This window comes from Papio anubis, chromosome 16, assembly GCF_008728515.1.
Source record: "Papio anubis isolate 15944 chromosome 16, Panubis1.0, whole genome shotgun sequence".
NCBI classification, from domain to species: domain Eukaryota; kingdom Metazoa; phylum Chordata; class Mammalia; order Primates; family Cercopithecidae; genus Papio; species Papio anubis.
The window spans coordinates 71136807-71155463 of NC_044991.1; the positions used below are offsets into that span (position 1 = coordinate 71136807).

Sequence of the window (18657 nt, forward strand, 5' to 3'; positions counted from 1 at the left end):
GCCAAGTGAAGAAGGTAGGGAAAAGCATTCCAGGTAGAAGGAACAGCATATGCAAAGGCATAGAAGGGGCTGAGAGTGTCAAGAGGTGAGCCTGAAGAAGGGAGCCAGGGGCATTTGGAAAGCTATTAATTATCTCTGATTTCAGTTTTCTCACAAAATGTGATGAGCAATGCTTACTTGTTTATGAAATTAAATGAGGTAATGATGTATGTTTAAGCACCTGGTGTAGTTAGCTTCAATTCCCTTTCCAAATCTGTCTACAGATGCCTAAGAGCCAGGCTTTGATTTTAAATGAGAGAAGGAATAAAAAGCACTGGAGGGCCTGGCCGCCCACTTGCACAGTGCAGGTTTCCTCCAGCTGCTCTCGTGTTGGTCGCTTTATTGCTCCTTTGGACGGAGCACTAAATGTCTGCACGCCGACCTGGATTATGTCCTTCAGGATCAGTGAAGCACATCATTGTGTTTTCTTAATGGCTCGATGCTAACAGCAAGTCACGGCCTGTTGAGGTGTCCTCTGGGACAATTTTTCATCTGCCTATGGCCATGCTTCTGTCTGACGCTCTGTCAACACGCCCTGTCATTTGCTGCTTTGTCTTGCTTTGCCGAAAGGTGGCCACCTCCCACATGCCAGTGGGGGAAACAGCTTTCCATGGAGTTTGGAGACATTTACTATCCAGTGACCAAAGGTCAGGATGAGCTGAGGAGCCATGGTGGCCACCACTGATGTCTTTATAATGCATAAATTGGATCCTGTCTCTTCTCCATAAAAACCTGCTCAATGGGGCCGGGCATGGTGGCTCATGCCTGTAATCCCAGCACTTTGGGCGGCAGAGGCAGGTGGATCATTCGAGGTCAGGAGATTGAGACCAGCCTGGCCAACATGGTGAAACCCCGTCTCTACTAAAAATACGGGAAAAAAAAAATAGCTGGGCATGGTGGCTCGCGCCTGTAATCTCAGCTACTTGGGAGGCTGAGAATCACTTGAACCCTGGAGGCGGAGGTTGCAGTGAGCTGAGATCATGCCACTGCACTCCAATCTGGGTGACAGAGTGAGTCTCAAAAAATAAAAAATAAAAAAAGGCGGGGAGGAACCCACAAAGCTGCTCAATGGCTTTCTGTTGCAGCTTGATGAACTCTGACAAACCTAAATCATATCTTCTTAGGTTTCTGCTTAGAGCCTTCCAATGTCTTACCCTGGTGAGTAGATAACATCCAACTCCTTCTTTGGCCCATAAGTCCTCACGTAAGCTCACCCCTGTCTGCATTTCCAGCCTCTGTTCTAGGCACCAGGCTTCATGCTGGGAACATGGCGATGAGCAAAGTCAGAGTCAGTCCCCCTCAATGACTCCATTCCAGTCACCTGGCCTTCTTGCTATTTCTCAGACCCACTGTGTTCTTTTGCACTTGGGGGCTTTGCACATGCTCTTCCCTTTGCCTGGAATATTCTTGCCCTCATTCTTCACATGGTTGGCTCCTGCCCAGCCTCAGCTTCATCCTCATCTTCCCAGAGTCTGACTTGCTCATCTGTGCAGTTATCTCGCCTTTTCTCTGCCATAGCCTCTGAGCAGTTTTATTTTTTAATTTTTAATTAATTAATTTATTTTTTTGAGATGGAGTCTCGCTCTGTCACCCAGGTTGGAGTGCAGTGGTGTGAGCTCAGCTGACTGCAACCTCCACCTCCCAGGTTCAAGCGATTCTCCTACCTCAGCCTCCCGAGTAGCTGGGATTACAGGCACCCACCACCATGCCCGGCTAATTTTTATATTTTTAGTAGAGGTGGTGTTTCACCATTTTGGCCGGGATGGTCTCAATCTCCTGACCTCGTGATCCACCCGCCTCGGCCTCCCAAAGTGCTGGGATTCCAGGCGTGAGCCACCGCGCCTGGCTGCCTCTGAGCATTTTTCTTCGTGGCATCATATATCTGTGAAATTATTTGGTTGCTCCCCCTTCAGTATAATAAACTTTAAGAAGCAATAGGCTCATGCTTATTTTGTTTACCATTGCGTCCCCATGGTGTCTGATCTATAGTAGGTGCTCAGTAAAAAGTTGTTGAAAGATTGAACAAGTGAATGAGGCAGGTTATATTTTTCAGAGATGACCACCGTAACATAGCCCAGGCTGTGTTTCTAAGAATAATCCACTCACCGTCTCTGGGCCTCACTTACCCTGTTTATATGTTGTTGCCAGGAGGATTAAACACATACATGTGAGGGACACATTGTTTGGGGCCTGCAGGTGTCAATCCATGCAAATTTTAGAATTCTTATTGTAGAAACATTCCAGGACCATCTTCAGCTGAGCCCAAGGAGGAAAGTTGAGATATGACTCAAGAGAGATGATGTTTGAAATCCTTGTCTTCATGGCTTTTAATCAATGCTTGACCCTTTGGGGCAAGGGCTGGCAGATGCAGCCCATTTTGTCCCCTTCCCATCTCCCTGGGAATGATGACCTTGCCTTTGTCAGGAGGGAGGCGTCACTCCCAGTTGCTTGGGCTGGGGTATCTGGGGCACAGTTGGCCTGGCCTTCGGAGATAATAAAATCTCTGTTCAGCCTGTGGGGATGTTTCTGTTGAGCAAGCAGGACTTTTTGGTGGCTTCTCTCCTAAAGTTATCACTCCTCTTAAAAAAAAAAAATTAAACTGTAAATTATGAACACTGTGTTACCTGCCAAAAAGTTTAGGAAATGAGGGAAATCACCTGTTATGATCTCATGGTGCAGATTCAAGGGCAGTGTTTGACACTTTGCCTTCTTAATACTCAAGGCTTGCAAACTGCACTGCCCTACCATGGTCCACTGGAAGCCCCTTACCCATCGCTTTCTTTCTACCTATTCCTGATGTTTATTGTTTATGCCCTTCTCTCCTTCCTCCTCTATCCCATTCACTAGAATATCAGCTTTGCAAGTGTGGGGATCTCTGTTGTTTGCTCATGGGTGGAGCCTTCAGAGTGACTCTGACTGCCAGGCCTCTGGTTTTAGTGTTTCCCACCCACCAGGCAAACTCCTACACACACATCTTTTTTTTTTTTTTTCTTTAAAAGACAGAGGCTTGCTCTATTACCCAGGCTGGATTGCAGGGGTACAAACATGGCCCACTGCAGCCTCAACCTCCTAGGCTCAAGCAATCTTCCTGCCTCAGCCTCCTGAGTAGCTAGGACTACAGACACAGGCCACTACACCTGACTAATTTTTAAATTTTTTGATGAGGGGTCTCACCATGTTGCTCAGGCTGGTCTCTAACTCCTGGGCTCAAGTGATCCTCCCACCTCGGCCTCCCAAGAAGCTGGGACTACAGGCGTGTGCCACCATGCCTGGCTAAACACGCACGTCTGTTAAATTTCTGCTCAAGTCCCACCCCCTCCTGGAGGCGTTCACTGCTGTCCTCCCCTTTGCTACTGCCCTTCTCATCCAGCATCTGTGACACTGTGGGCTCCCTGAGGCTGGGCTGCCCAGCGTCTCCAGGAGACATGGCCTTCGGAAGGCCATGTCTGGGCGCTTGGACTTTGACTTGAGAGCAGTGGGAGTCATGGAGGTGTGCTACATTTTAGAAGAATCTTTGTAGTAGTTCTGTAGGGGGAAATATTGGATGGGGCAAGAGTGGAGGCAGGAGAATAGTTGGGAGGTAGTGCCTGTGGTTCAAGGGAGAATTGATGATGGCTTGCGGCCACGCTATCCAATAAGGTAGCCAGTAGCGACATGTGGCTCTTTTCATTTAAAATACGGGAAAATAAAACAAAATTTAGTTGATTCACACTAGCTATATTTGGAGTACTCGCTAGCCACATATGGGTATTTTAGCCCCTATTGGGCAGTGCAGATACAGACATTTCTATCCCTGCAGAAAGTTCTGTTGGTCCACTCTGGCTTGGACTGTGGTGATGGAGTGGAAATGAAGAGAAGGATGTGGGAGGTAACAGGAGGGAAGATGTATGCAGTTTGGGGATGAGTTGGATCTGGGGTATGGTGGAGAGCAGGGTATCAAAGAAGACTCAGGAAGTAAAATTTCTGGGTCAAAAAAGAGTGAGCATTTTTATGGCACCTGATTCATGCTGACCTGTCATTTTCCAAAAGGGTCACCCCCACTCCCCAGAAGCATGAGAAAGTGCCCATTTTATCCTGCTCTCCTGGCGCAGCTTATTACCTTTTAAAAACCCTTCCATTGTGTGTATACCTCTTGCCAAATCTGCCTTCATTTAGGTCTAGCATGTGGACCCTGAGGTCTTTGTGATTGGGGACTTATATGTATATTAATGCAGATTTCAATAAAAAGAGTTATGTTTGCCATTGTGGTACGGTCTGATGCTGTTTAAATGCCTTTGGTAATATCTTCAATCAGACAGCAAATAAAAAACAGGAAAGTTAGTAATAAAAAATGAATTAGGACGATTAGCAAAAGGTGAACCGCTTCCCTCCTCAGGCAACAGGCAGAGTTGACGGAGCTTTGCAGGGTGCCTCCTGTCCAAACACACGCCTGGATTATTGCAGCCTTCGGGGCTGACTCTGGGGTCTTCTCTGCACATAGGACTTGGTTATTGCATTTAGTTTTGCAAAGGTCATGGACATCCCCTCAGAGGGGCTTTGAGGGGCTCACACCAGGATTGGGGGCTCACACCCTGGGGTGGGCTAAAGACAAGGGGTTGGAGAGGGGTTGATGCCCTCCCTGCCATTTCTGACTGAGGGCAGGTCAGCAGCTTCTTCCTCTAAGCAGAGACATCAGTGGGCCTTGCTCCCCTCCACGTATCCTCCAGGGGCCTGGACAAATCTCATCCACCTCTCTTTCTGACACCTTCCCCGGGAGTGCTTTTGGGGAACCTTTCCTAGCTGCCTGGTGGCCGGGGCAAAGTCCCTTCAAGAAGGAAGTAGAGGCAAAGGCTGTAATTGACTAATGCAGACCCTGAGGCACCAAAGAGAAACAGAATTCTGGTGATCAAGTATGGTCACTGGAGGTTAGAGCTCAAACCAGAAGGGTGAGAAGCTTCTACCTAGGTAATGTTGGGGATCACACTCATCCGGAGCAAAGGGGACCATGTTGACCCCCACAGGTGGTGGTCAGGTGGTGAATGTCTCCATTACCTGGCTCATTTCTGTAGTTGATGGTCAAGTTTGGATAATGTCTTAGCTCACTGGGGCTCAGGTAACAGAATACCAGAGATTGAGTGGTATTTATTATTTCTCATAGTTCTGGAGGCTGGGAAGTCCAAGATCAAGGCATGGCAAATCTGGTGTCTGATGATGGCCCACTTCCTCATAGACAGCCCTTGTTTCACTCCAGCCTCACATGGTGGAGGGAGCCAGCTAGCTCGCTGGGCTCTCGTTTATAAGGCACTGATCCTCATCAGGAGGGCTCTGCGATACCATCAGAATTTCAACATGTGAATTTTGGGGGGAACACAGCATTCAGACTGTAGCAGATAACATGCATATTAGCAATACAATTGCCATGAGAGAGGAGTGGGTTTGGTTAATACCCAGGTTAGTTGGCTAATCCCTGCAGAGGCTGGTAACTGGTTACCTCAAGCCAGCGCATCTGAAACGGAAGAACACCTGAATCACATGAGGGTCTTGTGAGAATGCAGATTCTGATTTGATAGATCTGGGGCAGGTCCAGAGATCTGGCATTTTAAACAAGGCCTAGATGATGCTGGTCAGAGGGCTACGATTTGAGAATCGAGGTATTTGTGGTAGGCTGAGATTCTAGAAGCAGAGCCTGAGGCAAGGGTTCTTGTGTAAGAAGTTCGGTGGGGAGTGCTCACAGGAGAAAGGGAGCAGGCCCTGAAGCAGGAATGTTACCAGGAAGTGCATCCCATCTGGAGGCTGGGGTGGCACCTCTGCACCCCACATATCAATTAGTCATTGGCCATGGGCTGCTCAGGAGGGGGAGAGGTATCATGCCTCCTGTGCCATCTCCCAGCAGGTGTTTCTCCAGAGGGAGCAGCTGTGGGCAGCTGTGGGCATCAGCACTCAGCCCCTGGGGAGTGGGTGCACAGCCTGAAAGAGGGGTTCTCCAGTCACAGTATCTTTGCCCGAGGATGGCCTTGAGGAGGGCGGACTGAGAGGCAGGACTCGGGCTCCAGTGTGGACTCTGCTGTGTCCCCTGGGGTGGCCGCTTCTCCCCTCTGGGAGCTGCATGTGCTGCAGGCTCACAAGGTGATGGTTGTGGTTGGTCCTTTGTCCTGGTCCTCAGGCTGTGATGGAGGCTGAGGGTGGGGATTGGGGGAGGGTTTGCACAGGAAGAGGCAGCTCTTATTTCAGAGCCCAAGGTCAAGGCGGGGGGCGGGGTGGGGGGGGGAAGAGAGAGAGAGAGAGAGAGAGAGAGAGTACCCCTGAGGCCTGCAGTGTTCAGGGAGGGCTTCCTGGCAGAGGGAACCTTTAGGCGAGACCTCCAAGAGTAGGAGGAGAACGTAGAGGAATGGGGAAGGGCAGAGGCATTTATTTAGTATCCATCATAGGATGGGTATTTCACTTACATTATTTATTTAATATTCACAACAATCCTATTTAGACAGCCACCTCCGCTGTGCAGGTGAGGAGCTGAGGTTTGAGAGGTAAGGGCACTGGGCTGGGGTCACAGTGGGATTGGAACCCAAACCTGCTTGCCAGGAACATACTTTCTCTTCCTAAGGGACCACACCACGTAGGGAGAGGGTGTGTGGAAAGGGGAGGGGAGCTGGTGGCCTTGGGAATTACTGCAGACCTGACTGGATAGGCAGAAGCTCATATAAAGGGGCTAGGAGGACACTCAGTGCCAGGCTCTGGGGTTTGGATGCTGTACTGGGGAGCCATGGAGGGCTTTGGGGCAGGCGCGATGGTGCAGTGTCATACCCTCTGCCCTGGGACCCCCTTCCCAACCCAACTCTGAGCCTGCTTCTCCACATTGTCCGCCCTCCCTGGATATTCAGGCTTCGTGTGTGTGTGTGTGTGTGTGTGTGTGTGTGTGTGTTGGGGTGGCTGGAGTCCATCCTATACCCTTGCTATAGATCATTTTTTGGACATTTGGGCTACTCCGGGCAAAGGTAATCTATTTGCTGTAAGTGTTTTGTGGGGTAGAGGCCAGGCCAAGCTGCCAGCAGCATCCCTGGAGTCATGCTCTGTCCAGGAATCTTGGTGACAGCTGGGTGTCTGGCCACTGTGGTGAGCCTTCTTTCTCTCCCCTTCCCATGCAGCCAGCCCCGTTCTGTGCACTGGTGCCTTGGGGGTGAATGGAGGAAGGAGCAGAACTCATTATCCCAGATGAAGACAGACTGAGCTTGGGTGCGTCAGGACCTTGCGGGGAGGATTTGGTTCTGAATTATCTTCAGTCTTCTTCGCTCTGTTCTCCACCTCTGTGGCCTGAGTTTTCTCTCCCAGTCAAAGCTGGGAACATCCAACTCTTTCTCCGGCATCTTCCCTGTAAGCCTCTCTTGCATAGGATGTTATATAAGTGACAGTCACAGCTGGGAACCTGGCACGAGATGCTGATAGCAAACATGGAAACTGTTAGTGCTAAGCGGTGATGTGGGGATAAGATGGTCGAATGAAAGGTACCAGCAGAGTGGGGGCGGGGACGAGGAGGAACTACTGTTTATTGAATACTTAACTATGTGCCAAGCATTGTGCTATCTTATTTACTGTTTATTGAATACTTAACTATGTGCCAAGCATTGTGCTATCTTTTGTATACTATCTTATTTAACCCCTACAATACCCCTGCAAGTTATGTATTACTATTACCATGCCACAAATGGGATACCTGAAGCTCAGAGACACTTGCCCAAGGTCACACAGCCTGTAAGAAGCAGAGTGGATCTGCCTGTAATCCCAGCACTTTGGGAGGCTGAGGCGGGTGAATCATCTGAGGTCAGGAGTTCGAGACCTGCCTGGCCAACATGATGAAACCCCGTCTCTACTAAAAATACAAAAATACAAAAAATTAGCTGGGTGTGGCAGCGAGCACCTGTAATCCTAGCTATTCAGGAGGCTGAGGCAGGAGAATTGCTTGAACCCAGGAGGCAGAGGTTGCAGTGAGCCAAGATCGTACCACTGTACTCCAGCCTGGGCAATAAGAGTGAAACTCCGGGTGTGGTGGCTCATGCCTGTAATCCCAGCACTTTGGGGGGCCGAGGCGGGTGGATCACCTGAGGTCAGGAGTTCAGGACCAGCCTGACCAACATGGTGAAACCCCGTCTTTACTAAAAAGACAAAAAATTAGCTGGGCATGGAGGCGCATGCCTGTAATCCCAGCTACTCGGGAGACTGAGACAGGAGAATTGCTTGAACCCGGGAGGTGGAGGTTGCAGTGAGCCAAGATCGCACCATTTCACTCCAGCCTGGGCAACAGGAGGGAAACTCCATCTCAAAAAACTAAATAAAATAAAATAAAATAAGAAGCAGAATGGATCATGAACCTGAATCCGTCTAGCTCTGAAGTCATGCTCTTTATTCTGCACCACATATTCTTGCGTGCACAGGGGTCTTTAGCTTCCTTTTGGAGACCCTTTCATGTGGTCCTCATTTAGACTCAGACCATTGACCCGAGAAGGCTTGGCATGGCGTATGTCATTCCCGCTGGTGGAGACAGGCAGACCTACCAACAGAGGTGAGTGCCCACCTTGTCCCAGCTCAAGCCAATGTCATAGGCCAGCAGGCTCAAACTCAGGGTCTGAACTTCCCTGATCCCAGCTGCCTCCCAGCCCCCAAGAGGCTTTGTTGTTTTCAACTTGATGTTGAGTAGACCAGACACATGTTCTTTGGCTGTGAGCGTATCAGGGCAAATGCTCTTCTATTAGGTCCTGTATCGGTTGTGTATTGCTGCACAGTAAGCCACCAGAATTAATGGCTTAAAACAACAACCATTTCATTAAGCTCATGATTCTGTGGGTTGGCTGCAAGGCTTCCTGGCTAGGCTGGTTGTCTCTACAGGCTCTCCCTGCATCGTGGTCTGTTGGCCAGTGGCCTGGGAGTTGGGTGATCTAGGACAGCCTCCCTCGCGTGGCTGGCAGTTTGCCTGCTGCTGGCTGGGGGCTGGCTGGTTGTTGGCTCAGCTCCCTGCGTGATCTCCTGTCCTCCAGCAGGCTAGCTCGGGCATGTGCACCTGAGGCTCCCAGGCTCCTTGGTGCAGCAAGAAAGAGCAAACCCCAGTGTCCTGGTGCTTTTCAAGCCTCTGCTTGTGTCACATTTGCTGTTGTCCCATTTGTCAAATACAAGCGTATGGCCAAGTCCACATTCAAAGCATAAAGAGAGAACGATAAGAGGAGTGGCAACATTACAGTGCTGAAGGCATGCATGCAGGACAGGAAGCAATGATTATGATTAGTGGTCATCTTTGTAATCTACATAGCTGCTCCCACTCTTCGGAAAGCAGACATTCATCGAGCCCCTGCTGTGTACCAGGCACTGTGGCAGGGACTCTGGGGTGAACAAGACAGGCCTCGTGCAGTGGGCATGTGGCCTCTAGTCTAGCCAGTGAATAATCACATGATGACACATAACGAAAGCAGAACAGGTGTGATGAAGGAGAGCCACACGGGGCCGGGAGACCAGGCAATGGAGAGCATTGCGGGGACTGTGGGAAGACTAGGAGTTGCTAGATGATGGGCACGGGGGAAGCATTCCAGACAGGGAAGAGCACGTGCAAAGGCCTTGTGGAAGGAGGGGCCCGGCACACTTGACCACCCTAAGAAAGTGCCAGTTTCTTTTAAGTGTTGGCAACCTTGGGCTAAGAAGGGAACTTCTGGTTTGCAGAGGTCCCCTGAGCATTCCCGTGTGGTGCAGTCTCAGGAGTAAGGTAGCCACGGGCAGCTCCTGGGTTTTGTGGGCTGGGATAGGAGACCCAGGAGAGATTGGAGCGTTGGGAAGGGTGTTGTGGGGACAGGGTTCAGCTTGAGGAAGGGGGAGGATGAAGCAAGGAAGGGTCAGTTGTGGAGGATTCGGGAGGACTGGTGTGTGAGGGAAGTGAGGGGGTTTGGACTCAGTCCTGCTGGCTGGTGGTCTTTGAACCGTGGATTGAGAATGAGGTGATCAGATGTTGGGGAGGCCCGTAGGGAGGGTGCACAGAGGAATAACTTGGGGACCCTCCCCAGCCACACCCCAGGTCTCCAACCCTAAGCCAGCCTCTATGTCCATATGCAAAGCTGGGAGGGCCATCCTGGGGGCAACTGGAGCACCGAGTCACCCTGGGGAGCTGCCTGCCCAGTCCCGTAAGCAGCCGTTGATGTTCCTGGAGCCTTCAACAGCTTCTCTCAAGGCACATCAGGGGCTGTGGTTTTGGAAAAGGCCCAGCATCACTGGGTGCCAGAATAATGATCATAAATGAAGCAGCACAGGTTGGAAAAATGGGAGGAGTCGGGAATGTGGGTCCCTGCTTCTCGCCAATGTCTCCATGAAACCGTGCAAGTAGCTGCCCAGTCCTGAGCCTCAGTTTTCTCATCTGGAAATAGGGCCAGCTCCCACCCTCCCTGGGTTAAGTGAAGAGGAAGCTTTGAGGGCTGTGAATGTCAGCACCTTCAGTCTACTGCTTGTGGACAATGCAGGGACCCCAGTGACTATGCGGGGGAGTGAAGCAAACTCTCCTCTTACCAGGACCCATGTCAATGGAACTTTCTTCCCAGAAATAAACAGAAACCGTGGCAACTGGGATACGTCACGTGGACTGGCAGCCTGTCCCAGTGATGGCCAGGAGAAGGGCCCGGCACAGATGCGGGCCCCACTCACAACTCCACCTGCTGTGGGATGACCCACCGGGACCCCTTAGCCCTCCCCTTCTGCCTGAGGTAGGACTGAGAAGTTCAGTCCTGACTTTGGGTTTCCGTTCAACCTCAGATTTTACTATTACTTAATAATGAAATGCTTGTCCCGGAAAGCATGTCTCAAATGAGATAAGTTGAAGCAGTCCTGGCTCCCCGCCCCATGTCCTGATGGGTGCATTAGGAGTTATGAGGATGCTGCTGGAGGTGAGCACTGAAATGGCAGCAAATCTACTCTGAGAGGGAGGGCGCTGAGCCTGTGAGCTCCTTCAGTCTTCAGACAGCCAACGAGGTGGTGGCATTAACACCCCACTTTACAGAGAGCCTCAGCTCTTTACCCAGGGTTCACAGCTAGTATTTGACAGAGCTGGGATCCGAACCTGCATCTTCATGCCCCAGGACTTATTTCCACACTGGCTTTAGCTGAAGTGGAGGCCCAGCCACCACGTGGCAGGCAAAGAGCATTGGTCGCTCCCTGCATTGAGGGGGTGACTGGTCTGTGATGCCTGCCCCCAGCACAGTGGGCCCAGGCATGGTGGAGGGGCGTCTGAGGCGGCTGTGAAGGCCAGGGAGTTTTCCAGCCCTAGTGTTCTGCCTTATGGCCTCCTTGTGCAGCTCTGGCAGGAGTGGGACAGGTGCCCTCGCTTCTAGAAGCATGGTCTTGCCTTAGCTGGGAGTTGAGGGTGGAGCTTCCCGGAGTTGCTGGCTTCACCTGCGTCTACAGCCATCCAGACAGGATTCCAAAGCCCCAGCTTGGGTAACCCCCTTGTCTCTTGGAGCCCCAGTGTCCTTATCTGTAAAATGAGGAGATTAGTGAGTGCCTCAGGGACAGCGTAGCGTAGTGGTGGTGGGCATGCCTGTTAGGTCCTAGGACCTTAGTTCCAATTCTCTCTGTGACAGTTACTAGCTGTGCACAGCTAGTAAGTTACTTAACCTCTCTGTGCCTCACTTTCCTCCTCTGTAAAATGGGGATAATAATTGCATCTACTTAATTTGTGGTAAGGTTTGCACAGAGATTTCATCATATTGGAACTGGAGGAGTTGAGTAAGTAGAAAGGATAAAACCTTGGTCTAGCTTCTGCCAATTTCTGGGCAAAAGCTGAAGTTAGCACAAAGTCGGCCCAAGCACTCTCTGCTGCACTCAAAGTACAGTTCTGCTGCCGGAACCCAGCCGGGGGGAGGGTGTATATGTGTAGAGGATGGAAACTGATTAAGAATAGGACGGATGCCAAGACTAGTGAGGCATTTTAACAAAATGCGGCTGGAATGTGGCATTGTGTGTAAGTCCCACAAATGAATACATGTGGTGGGGCTGGAAGATGAGCGAGGGTTCATTTGGTGAGACCGTTCGTATAGTCAGACATGAGTTTAAACCGACCTTGCAGCTTAGAAACTGTGTGACTTCAAGAGCTTCCTTAACGTCTCTGAGCCTGTTGGCACACCTGAAAAGAAAAACAACTCATTTCGTTTTGCTAGATTGTCTAAGGATTAAAGAGGTGACAGAACGTACCAGTGCCTGGCACAGAGTAGATGCTTACTAAACACCCCAAGAGTGTCTTATGGGGTGCTTATGTGATTCAGTCGGTGCTACTACTGAGTGACCACAGGGATATGCTCAGATATGCTGCAGAGGTTTCCTTCTATAGTTAAGGGGAAGGGAGTCATGCGCTGTATGAGACATTTTTCCTTAGGGAAAATGAAGTCATGGGACTTGTTCACCTGGATGGTGCAGTGCAGGGGTGTATGGGGCTTGCGGTACTGCAGACAAGTCCCTGGGACAGTGTGACTGAGGGATGGGGCCTTGCGTCTAGGAGCTTGGTGCAGAGCTCAATCAAGAACCTTAAAAGAAAACTGAGGCAGGAGAATGGTGCGAACCTGGGAGGCGGAGCTTGCAGTGAGCCGAGATGGCGCCACTGCACTCCAGCCTGGGTGACAGGGGGGGAGGAAGGAAGGAAGGAAGGAAGGAAGGAAGGAAGGAAGGAAGGAAGGAAGGGAAACACAATGTAAAGCACAATGTAAAGACTTTCTACCTTGAGGGCAGTGGGGTCCGTTGAAGGATTTTAAATGGTGGGACGTCACTTTTTTTGTGAAGAGATGGTGTCCTGCTCTGTCACCCAGACTGAAGTGTAGTGGTGTGATTATAGTTCACTGCAGCCTTGAACTCCTGGGCTCAAGTGATCCTACTGCATGAGGCTCCTGAGAGGCTGGGATTACAGTCATGCGCCACCATGCCCAGATAGGTTTTTTTTTTTTTTTTTGGTCTGTTTTTCAGAGATGGGTCTCGATATGTTGCCTAGGCTGGTCTTGAATTCCTGACCTTAAGCAATCCTCCCATCTCGGCCTCTCAAATTGCTGGGATTACAGGTGTGAGCAATCGCACCTGGCAACTTTTTTTTTTTTTTTTCCTAAGAAAACTCTACTGATTGGCCTGGAAAATAAATGGGGGAGGGTGAGCTAAAAAGAGGCTGCTATGGGGATCCAGGCCAGAAGGGTGAGAGGCTGAGCCAGAGTCGCAGGGATGGAGCGGGAATGAGAGGTGACTGCAGAGGATGAGGCAGCGATCAGGGCTCCCTAGGGGTGTAGTGTGGCGCGTTGGTGGTCAGTGCTTTGCAGAGAGGAGGCACATGGGATTAAGCAAACACAAAATCCCAGTGGGCCTGAGGATGTAGACAGGGCACCTTAGAAGCGCAAAGCGGCTTTAGTCACTTCCCTTGGGTGAGATTTGTTTAATGGAAGCTTGCAGCTTCTCAGCACTTAGCAGGTGCTGATGGGGGCATCACAATATTGTGAAATGCAGCTGTGAAGCCGACTTCATTACCAGCTTACCTGGTGATGAAGCAGCCGCCTTAGTTAGCACTGATGGTTGGGTATGACAGAGCTAAAATTGAACTTGGCAATTACCGCTCATGAGAGGTTCTCGGTGCTGGGAAAGGAAGGTTCCGTGGAAATCAACCCTGGTAATCACAGGGTTTAAAATTAGTCAGTTACTATTAAGGTTGCTCTGTCAGCGTATGCTTCAGGGTGATGTGAGGGAAGGGGGCGTGGAAGCTTGGGTTTGGGCCGTTGTAGGTTACCTTATGTTCACCTGCACTGCATTTAAGAAAAAAAGTTGGTTCTAGGACAAAGGTTTGAGAGTCCCAGTGTTAATATCATGGTGCAGGGTCGCCATTTGGATAATAGGTGATTTTAAAGCCCTGTTCTTTTTCTTTTTTTTTTTTTTTTGAGATGGAATTTCGCTCTTGTTGCCCAGGCTGGAGTGCAATGGTGCCATCTTGGCTCACTGCAACGTCTGCCTCCCAGGATCAAGCGATGCTCCTGCCTCAGCCTCCTGAGTAGCTGGGACTACAGGCACGTGCCACCACACCTGGCTAATTTTTGTATTTTTAGTAGAGACAGGGTTTCACCATGTTAGCCAGGTTAGTCTCGAACTCCTGACATCATGTGATCCACCCATCTCGGTCTCCCAAAGTGTTGGGATTACAGGCACGAGCCACTGTACCTGGCCTAAAGCCCTGTTCTTTTTATTTGCGTAAGCTCACACCCTCTCTCAGCTTTGGTGTTTTCTATTGACTTGAACGGGTTTCCTGACTCGCTTCTGGCCTCTCCTTGGGATGTCGCGCAGGAAGAGCTCAGCTCTCTGTGGGTTCCTCCTTGCCCCAGAGGAAGGAATGATGTGATATGATGGAAGGTTCCTGAGTCCTTCACAGAGTTGTTTTTGGTAAACCTTGTCTGGGACATCTCAGCAATCTCAGAATGTTTGTCTCCGTTTTGTGAATGGAGAAGACAGCAAGGGGCTGAGATGGGCTTGGTTGCTGCTGTAGTGAAAATCAAAGGACAAAGCTGATAATGATTCAATTGTGAGTTTGCCTGGGCTGTGTGCACTGACCCTCATGAATAAGAAGATGGAAGTCAACTCATTGCTGTGAGCCTCAGCTTCCTCATCTGTAAAATGGGAACTTGTTTTGTGCAGGTGTGAGGATTAAATGACATCATCAAAGCACAGCAGAACCTCAGCATGGCGGCTGTTGGCTATTAACAGTGGTGGTTATGGACCAGACCAGGCGCTTTCCATCGATGACAGCTGCTTTGCACAAAAACCCCACCAGGAGGGAACTGTTATTCCCATCTTAACATTAGTAAACAAAGGCTCAGAGAGGATCTAAGTTTGGCCAAGATCTAAAGGTACAGCCAGAATTCAAACCCAGGCATTCTGGCCACAGAGCCCGGTCATTGTCCCTGCCCCTCACCCTGGGAAGAGCTGAACCACAAGGAAACAACATGACTCATGCCTGTCATCCCAGCACTTTAGGAGGCCAAGACGGGAGGATTGCTTTAGGACAGGAGTTAGAGACCAGCCTGGGCAACATAGTGAGACCCTATTTTTACAAAAAAAGAAAAAATACAAAAATTAGCAGGGTGTCGTGGCACATGCCTGTAGTCCCAGCTACTCGGGAGGCCGAAGCAGGAGGATCTCTTGAGCCCAGGAATTCAAGGCTGTAATGAGTTATGATTACACCACTGCACTGCAGCCTGGGCAATAGAGGGAGACCCTGTCTCAATAAATAAATTAATTAAATAAATACATATATAAATAAAAAAGAAAAGAAGAAAATGAGCAGCCTGGACAAGCTGCCTCCGTGGATAAGAAGAGAGAAGCATTAAAACTGAAAGATCATTTCCAAAAGGCTGCAGCTCCTCCACAGGAAGCTGAGTCATCTCTCTTTGTTTTGAACCATAACCATCACGTTGCCTCAGAATCTGAAAAATTTAAAAAGAACTACAAAAATGCTGAGTTTCTTCATGGTGCAGAGGCCCTTCTTGTCTCCACCCCAGAAGGAGCTGAGCAGAGGGGCCATAGAGATGGGACCCCCTCCTCCAACCCGCATTAAATACCTCCAGCTGAAGATTTATTGCAAAGCCAAGAGCACTACACCTGGAATCCGGTCTCACACCCTGGGATTTGCCTTGCTAAGCCTCCGTTATCCAACCTGCCAGACAGGTGCACCTGCCCCAGCCCTGCCTTCTCTGTGGGGCTGGTGCTCTCGGGATGTATAAGTCAGGATTGGGAGGATGCCTTCTCACCTGCACACCTGTGGATGATACGATCACAATTCCAAAGGCCTCCTCCCAGTACTTTTGGCAGAATCCAGTCCAGAATCTGGGCCTCGGCTTAGCTCCTATAAACTCTCTCTCCTACAGATGGTGGGGTTCAGTAAGCGTTTGATGAAGAATGCAGGGGCTTTCTGTGCTTGTCTGGTATCACCCAGCTTCTGCCTTTTAAAATGCCTTGTTCCTTCTCTATGTACTCAAACTCTACCCCTTCTCCAAACCTCACCTTTTCATGAAGCCCTCGCCCAGGCGACCACCCTGAGACCCTTAGCCGTGAGCACTGTCTCAATTATATCATAGTTACTCACCTCTGTGTGTGAGCTGGGCTTCCTGTGAGGACAGGGGCAGTGTTCTGTTCACACATTGCTCCAGCTTCTGGAATTATGACCTATGTGAAGTAGGGAGGAGGCAGAGGTAACAAATAGAAAGTTTTTTGAGTGAATAAATAAGTGAATGAATACATAAATGGTACTTGAAGAATTTTTACCTTTGTGTTTTCTCTGTGACAATTATACCTTTCACTTATCTCTTGTTTCTGATGAACAAGTTTAACATTTAACAAGCAACATGGCTTCTTTCAACATCAACAAATGCCCGTCATTTTCATGGCTGCATAGTATTCCATTCTGTGGACAGCTGTGATTTATTTATGCGATCCTCTATCAATGGACTTTATTGTCATTTTCATCTTCTTATAAATAACGATGCAATACATATCCTTGTCCACACAAATTTGAGCCTAGAAAGTTCTTTCTCATCCTAAGCTTATATAACTATTCATGGAGTTTGTTTTTGCACGCTTACAGCTTTGTGTGTGTATGTGTTTCTAAATCTTTGGTATGTCTGAAATTTTCATCCATCTTTGTATCACAGTGCAAAATGCATCTCTCTTTTGCCTTGAGGCAAGTGCCATGTGCCTTGGATCTATGAGTTGTGTGCACTTTCTATTTGGTGAGTACCCACTATGTGTCAGGCCCCATGCTGGGAGCCAGGACCCAGAGGTGAGCAAGACAGACGATCTTGACCATCAAGAAGCTCCGAGCCTAGCGAAGAACAATAAACACAGAAGCAAAAGCCGTCAAACACATAAGCAGAAACCATTGGCTGGAGGAGCGTGCCATGGACAGAGTGATTCAGGTGCAGGTGAGATTAGAGGAACTCTCTGTGGGGAGGAAGGAGATCTTTGAGCAGAGCTGGAAGGATGAGAAGCAGTCCGTTGTGTGAAGGTCAGGGGAAGAGCATTCCAGGAAGAGGGAAGAGCATGAAAAAGGTACAGAGGCAGGGAAGCAAGACTTTTTCCTTTCTGGAGCCTTTTGTAATCCCCCTTCCAGCCCCTCCCTCCTCCTGCAGACACGCTGGGCACCAGCCCCTTTTGTCACATGAAATTTGCTGTTCCTAGGCCGTTCTCTCTGTCACTGACTTTAGTATTGTTACAAGTGTTCAGGAATAGGATGATTCCCCAGAGCTCTTCCTGCTTAGTCTGGATCCTCTCAGCTCTGTGATGCCTCCTCAGCAGCCTTTGCTGCTTCTGAAATGTCCAAAAAATTAAAATTAGTTTAATATCACTCGGCACAGTACATGACACTTAATAGGTACTATTATCCCCATTTTACAGGTGAAGAAACTGAGGCTCAGGGAAGTTAGCCATTCCAGCAGGCAGAGCTAGGATTCGAACCCAGCTCTGTCTTATTTCAAAGTCTGCCGTCTTCATGGAGCCCTAGTGTAACAGCATTTGTGTGAAAGCTGATGAGAGACTGCTGGTTAATCCTTAGTGCCTTGGGCCAGCTTTATTCCAAGCCTGATCAAGGCTTGTGGTGGGTGACCTTGGCCTTTGGCCTGATGGCTTCAGAAGAGTGGAAGGGAAGGGGGGGGCGGTTCTTCTTTTTTTGTTTTAAATTACAAATGTAATACATGCTTGTGGTAAAGAAAAAAAAATGAAGCAAGCAAGAAAAAGCAGCAACTGAAAATATCTCCTCCTCCCTAGTGTAACCGCTATTAACAGCCTGGTATCTTTTATAGTCCATGTTCAAACACATACATATACACCATTATTGTTTTTATAAAAATGGAACCATGTCCTTGACTTTTTCTCTCAGCCAGTTCCAAGTCAGTACCTACACGCCTTCCTTGTTCCATCGGATGTATTTCAATTTATTCAACCAGACCCTGGCTTTCAACATTTAGCTGTCTCTAATTCTCTCTGTAACAAGCAACATCCTTGGGCATGCATCCATGCACTGACTACAGGTATTTCTGCAGGATGGATGCTCAGAAGTCTAATTGCTGAATGAAAGGGCATGCAAGTTTCACACGTTGACAGGTGCTGCCAGTTTGCCTTCCGAAGGCTCTTCCAGTGCAACACCCCTCCCAAGGCAGTGTGTGTGAGTGGGGAAGGCTCTTAAGCCACAAGTGACGTGGAGCTGCGCTGTATTTAGGGGCTGCCTCCCCTTCTGCTCCCCGAGACCTGGCGTGGAGACCGCCACCAGGAGCTCCGAACACACAGGCCCAAATTGGAATAGGAGATGGATTTTGATAAAAGAGGTTAAATAACAGGTTTTTCCATTTCACCTTATACGAACGGGATGGGGGGGGTGGGGGTGCTGGGCCTCCAGCCAATAGAGGACCAAGAGTTGTCAGGAGGGCTTATAAAGCTTGCTATTTCTGGCATTTTTTCCTCTTTCTCTGCTGATTATGCAGCAGACTCGCACAGAGGCTGTCGCGGGCGCGTTCTCTCGCTGCCTGGGCTTCTGTGGAATGAGACTCGGGCTCCTTCTACTTGCAAGACGCTGGTGCATTGCAGGTGTGTTCCGCAGAAGGTAAGCAGCGGGTG

General features: G+C 49.5%; 1 protein-coding gene across 6 annotated transcripts in view; it reads left to right on the forward strand.

The window, feature by feature from the left end:
- The window catches only part of TOX2 (TOX high mobility group box family member 2), a 157246-nt gene that overhangs the window by 13148 nt on the left and 125441 nt on the right, over window positions 1-18657 (forward strand). For 2 of the 6 annotated variants that reach the window (XR_001891849.3, XM_003904717.5), the window contains exon 1: window positions 15204-18643. The exons of 3 other annotated variants lie outside the window; for them this stretch is intronic. Coding sequence is in view for 1 of the 3 variants with exons in the window: in XM_003904717.5 (XP_003904766.2) it covers window positions 18410-18643 (234 nt within the window). In the remaining 2 variants the exon portion in view is untranslated. Of the gene's footprint in view, window positions 1-6319; window positions 7249-15203; window positions 18644-18657 lie in introns of those variants that run through there. One more of the 6 variants, XM_009216090.4, reaches the window with a different exon arrangement.